Genomic DNA, 5,956 nt, shown 5'->3' on the forward strand with positions numbered 1-5,956 from the left:
GTGTAAAAATCAGGCTTTTTACTTAATTACTACTATTCAGAGTGGCGTCAGTCAGTTATTTTTTGTAAACTGTCAGATCATTTTAAAATACAAATGAAATTCACTGCCATTAGTTTAATTACTATTTAATTACTAATTCTCGATGTTTTGATAGTAAGTTAAGCTCTTTTAATCATCGTGTAAATAATGAAGTCCATTAAATGGTACTCAATTAATTGAGCCATTATTGTACAGTTCTCCACGGCAGCAATTATAATCATAATTAATTCCAAGCAAAACAAAAAACATTATTTCAATGCTCCCTTCTTTCAAAGTTTTAGTATAATGATAGCGGTGAACATTTGCCACACCTCGATTAATTTCACTGCCTTTTCACTAACGCAGTCACCCAAATCTAATTAATTCGCACTACTGTAATGAAGGTATCGTAACGATAAACCACAGCAATGACACCATCCCACTCCTAATGATCTGCCAACTCAAACTGTACCAACATCGTTGGAAATAATAACGCAGTGTGATTGAAATTTCCGAAACAACCCCAATGGCGGCTAATCGATTCCGCAGAACAACTCCAAACAATTGCTGTCAAATATGGCCTTTCTTCGTGGCCGTTGTTGCTGCTTTTCCGATTGTTGGGTACCAGTCCTGCATAATTTCTTCAACAGCCAACGGGTAGTTCCGGTCGATTGAGTTCTGAAATCTGCGGCTACGGGCTTGTCTGTGGTCAACGAAGCACTGGGTGGGTGGTGTCAATGTGGTAAAAGTGACAATCAAAATAGCGTTTGAAGGCAAATCAATGAAAGATGAAATTATGTAACTGGGTCGCTGAAACTTTGATTAAGATTTATAAAATTCACTTGTTGGTCTCGAAAGATTATCATTCGTCGTTAGTAAGAAGTGGAGTAGAGATCGTCCGTTGAAGGCGTACAATAGTCAAAATGTTGCGATATATCGGAATTGTGGTGGTTCTAAGTGTCACGGTGCTGAAAAGTTCTGTAGGGTACAGTTTGTATCCCGGGATATTTGATCCCAATCCATTCATTCCGAAGATGAATCCACAAGTGTTGAAAGTTACTTCCAGTGCTTTGAAAGGTCCGGTGTATGGACATGATACTTCGGATGGTGCGAAAGATGATGAAGTCGGTTACGTTAAATCGGATAGAGTGAAAGGGCAAGGGGGATTCCACCACGTGGAGACATTTCATACCAAAGATGGGGATGATTACGAGCATGAGTATGAAAGTGGAAATGGAGAATCGAAAGATGATGCCGATCATGGAATTCAACAAGAATCAAGCTATCGCAAACGAGATAATGAGAATGATTTGAAAAATCATGACACCAATTACGAAGTGATCGAAGAGCAAAGGTTGGTTTTATTGTTCTTATTTTTATTTATGTGTAATTCACAATTGTACGACAATGTTTCTTTGTGTCCATCTTTAGCAATGATCATAAAAATCCCAACCATCAAGCGACTTACGGAGTGAAACCAATCCAGCCAACTAAACGGCCGGCTACTCCAGAGTTTGGCAGTAAACTAGCTCTTCCAAAGAAAACGATGCTGAAACACAACCACAATGGTTATGAAACAGTGGTTTACCATGGACAAGAGCAAGAGAGTTCTGAGAAAGGTTATGGAAGAAGGAACCATCAGAATGGGCTACCGAAGGAGGAAACCATCGAACAGAAAATTGATGACTCGGATGAAGAACAGGAACAAGAAGAAGGAGAAGAAGAAAGAGATGAAGACGATGAAAAGGACAATCAAAAGCATGAAAGCGACAGGAACTCTGGCCAAACAAAGTTTGGTCATAACTATAATGGTTTCAAATATGATGCAGACTTTGGAGATTTTTCGAAAAACTTCAATGACGATGCCAAGCGAGACCAGAGTGGAGATCAGAACAGCTGGAAGGATAGCAGAAGTGGTGTCAGACAAAATCGTGATGATTACGACGATGAAGTCGACCAGGATGAACATGATGAGGAAGCAGATGAAGATCGCTATCAAGGTGGCGAATACGATGAAGACGACGATGAAAGCGGCCAAAAGCAACGTCCGTATGGAAACAGTAACGATGCGGAGTATGATAATTAATTTTAATTTAATCTTGTTAAGTTTACTTTTAATCATTTGTTATATGTTATGAAGGAACTATTTTTATCTTACGCTCTCATATTCATATTACCTCGAAATGAATAATAATAAATTTAAATCATCAGAAGATAGTGCAGTAGTAAGTATTAGTGAATATTTTATGTGCTCCCAGAAGTAGTGAGTTAAGCCAGATTTTAGTTATGGCTACTGGACAATAAACAAACAAGATACTAGAACCGTCGATTCTTTTTGATAATATTATTATTAATATCTGACTTTGATCAATTAACTTTTGGCTTCATCAGGTGGTGCTACATGCCTAGACCACTTTACTTTCGTAAAGGACATTTCAGTACCGAATTTTCAAAACGACTTATCTGCTTCTGTAAATAAAGATTCAAACGTCGATTTGACGTATCTTTTTTGTCGCTTCAAGCTTGGAAAAGTATTCAACCATGTCCAAAACATATTCCTGAAGATCAAGAAACATGGTCAGATTGCTCTGTGATATCCTGGGTCATCCAAATCGTCGTTGAGTCCAGAACTTGCGATCAACAACCACAGCAGTAGATTTCACAGGTAACCGTAAGCATTGACAAAAATCCGTATATCGCGACTATAGCGCTGTCACAGTGCGAACATGCTTCATATTTGATCCATAATAGCTTTATATTTGCCGAAAAATCGAAATATAGTGCTAATGGTTACTTGAGTTTTCCGTCACTCAAAGCTCCAATACAGCTCCATATACTTCCTAACCTACGATATCCATTGATGTAATTAATAGGGTAAGACGGTATATTGCGCCCCATCTGACCAAAACGCTCCCCTTATTTTTCTAGAAAACTAAAATTTTCCACCGATCTCGGCTGTGCAAATCTCGGTTAAAGTTCGTTAGCTGAAATAACGGCTGAATGAACGTATGATTACGGTGGCTCCTTTGAGTGCCGCAGTAAACAAATTGCTTTTTCAGCTGAGATATCAGCAGAAAGTCACGAACCGAGCGCTCGGCTGTGCGGATCTCGGCAAAAGAATCAAAAAGTGCCGAGCTAAACTAAGTGTGTATAACTAACTAAGGGTAAAAATCAGATGGTACCTTTATATATTTGTAAAACCATCATACTATATGAATGTGGAAGCATTTTTGTATTACATATTGAAAATAATTGCAAAATACAAGAAGCTACGGTTTTTATGTAACTTTTAATCCTTGTTTGCTCCACATTCTGGAGCGACTCTAGCATACTGTCCCCAAAATTTGCACTGGAACTCTCAGTTGGGCAACAAAATAACTTTTCGCAGTGGTTAAAATGATATAAAATTGTTTTCATCTTCAAACATGTAACGAATTTCGAAAATATGTTACTTTGGTACTGGTCAATACGCCCGAGTGTAGGCAGGACGATATGCCCTTACCAGCGCAGCGAGCCTGCAGCAGTTGCTTCCAAATTATATGGAAAATATTGAAATGTTATTCACACCTGCTTAAATGGACTTATGTTGGTTTTTTAATGTCAAGCGCATAAGGATTTGTAACCTTTTTATTATGGGATAGATAATTGAAATCCCTTTTTTCACGATTTTTCAAAAAAGCTTTATAACGTGTTTTCAGTAATATTTTTATATGACTACTTACAGGCAATGCATTTGCGACTTGTTGAACTACCAAATAACACAAAGTTTGCATAAATTGCGTTGAAAAGTAAAAAGTTTTCATAGGTATTGCCTTAGGGGGGCATATTATACCATCTTACCCTACAAATAAATGCATATTGATGCTTTGAACACCAAAAAAAGCTTTTAACTGGATGTAGATCTCAAGTTCTGTACTCAAGGACATTTTGGATGACCCAAAATATCTCTAAACTGTCTTACGATATCCGTTGACCTCCCAGGAGGTGTAATGGATATAATTGAAAGCATATTGCAGCTTTGAGTACTGAAAAAAGATTTTCTCACAGCTGTAGATCTCAAATCCCGAACTCAAGAATAGTTTGGAAAACCCAGAATATCGCAAAACTACCGTGCGGTGTTTTCCTCATTTTCCATAAGATGTAACGAACATGTTTGAATACTCAAATAAACTCTCAGTTACAAAAAAAACTTTTTTGCAGCAGTAGATGTCCTGAACTCACAAATAGTTTGGATTACTTACGACGTTCCAGGAAGAATTAACATAGTTTATTGTACACTAATTTTTCTGTTGGGGTCATATATGGCCCTGTGGGCCTGAAAGAGTTAAAAAAGATCCAGAGAGAGAACGTTGCGACCTCTCACAGCGACCACGGAAGAAATAGGACTTGTTGTTCCAGAGAATTTCCTAATAAATTCAAGAAAATTTCCGACGATTTTTCGGAGAAATTTTAAAAGAAGTCCGAGGAAATTTCAAAGGATTTTCCAATTTTCCAAGAATTTTTCGGGGAGTTTCCACACAATTTTACGAAGAATTTTTCAAAAATGTCCCAAAGCTATCTGAGGATATCCCAAAGAGAATTTTTTATGAATAATTTATGCTCCAACAAAAATCCGAGAAAAATCAGGAAAAAATACCGTGAATCGAGGCAATAAAAATATCGCCATGCCAATTCACGCAGCCATTCAAGTGACTCCCGGCGTAGAAAGGATAACGCCACCGCCGCCGACTATTTCCAGATCGGCATAACCTCTGTTATTTCGTTCGTTCTGCTTTGCCACCTACTAATATTCCTTCCCTCCTCCTTACTAACTAGAAGGCCATGGCCGGCGCCGTTATATGTTATTGGAACATTCGAGTCACTGTAGCTTGCACACTGAAAATACTTGAACAATCCCAGTCCATCATTCAGTTGATTATTAAATTACACAAAAATTTTGTGTAATTTCACTGAATCTGGTCAATCTCGGAGTAGCAACGTTGTAGATATATGTATTCAGTTAAAGTTAGGCTAAGCTAAGCTATGTCCCTTTTAGGCATATGTCGCTTTCGGCAAAACCGGTTTTCTGCTTTACAATCGATTCAGCCAAACGATTAAATGTAAAAAAATAGGATACAGCCGAGTAGCTTGCGTTCCCGTTCACCTCGTTGTAGGATGTCGGCTATCCTGGACCTCACTTTTGCAAACAGGCCACTATTCGGCATTCTTCCAACGATGCTATCGGTGAAAAAGTCCATTCCACATGCATCGTACATCGCATCGCACTCCTATCCTATTCGAACCGGGGACATGTGAACAGAATATGCTTAGGCGTTTTTGTTACGTCTGGACATCGTGGACAGGTGGGTGAAGCCGCATTTCAAAACCTGTATACTTCCTGAAGCATCCATGGCTTGTGCTACAACAGAGAACTCACCGAAAACTTCTCCTGCAACAAACCTTTAGAGAAATATTCCTGGCGATGTGTGTGTGTGTATCTTCAATCTAACCCCCACTGTCCAGCAGTGGTATTATGGAAGAAAGCTGTCTTTAATAAAGTCAGCTTTAGCCCGGGAGTGTTAGCTTTACTGCAGCTCCAGTAACCCATTTCAGACTGCCTGGTAACTCACGTCCAGTCAGAGGTCACTTTCACTTGCAATAAGCCCCGCCTGTTTATGCTACCATTATCAATTGGATAATGGATCCATAAACAAACTTCCGAATTTTTAAATCCAGCGCGTATTTAGTTTTGGAATCATATAAAAACAAATTGAAACAATCTCACCAAATTGATCAAATTCCGTATAAATGAACTGAGGAAGAAAAGACCACAACTAGTGTCCACGAAAAAAATCACTACTCTTCCAGCGCTATTCCGAGCAATTCGTTGTTGATCCATATTTTCCTTGTATTATCACCCATTCAAACATATTTTCACCAAATACATGCCCGTATACAA

At 38.5% G+C, this 5,956-nt stretch overlaps 1 protein-coding gene across 1 annotated transcript; it reads left to right on the forward strand.

Moving 5' to 3' along the window:
* The first annotated feature begins 920 nt into the window (after window positions 1-920).
* LOC134219536 (YTH domain-containing protein 1-like) lies at window positions 921-2,290 on the forward strand. The gene is made up of 2 exons (XM_062698283.1): window positions 921-1,372; window positions 1,450-2,290. The coding sequence occupies exons 1-2, from the start codon at window positions 942-944 to the stop codon at window positions 2,102-2,104; spliced, it is 1,086 nt and encodes a 361-aa protein (XP_062554267.1). The 5' UTR covers window positions 921-941; the 3' UTR covers window positions 2,105-2,290.
* The last annotated feature ends 3,666 nt before the right edge of the window (window positions 2,291-5,956 follow it).

This window comes from Armigeres subalbatus, chromosome 3 (genome assembly GCF_024139115.2).
Source record: "Armigeres subalbatus isolate Guangzhou_Male chromosome 3, GZ_Asu_2, whole genome shotgun sequence".
NCBI lineage: Eukaryota > Metazoa > Arthropoda > Insecta > Diptera > Culicidae > Armigeres > Armigeres subalbatus.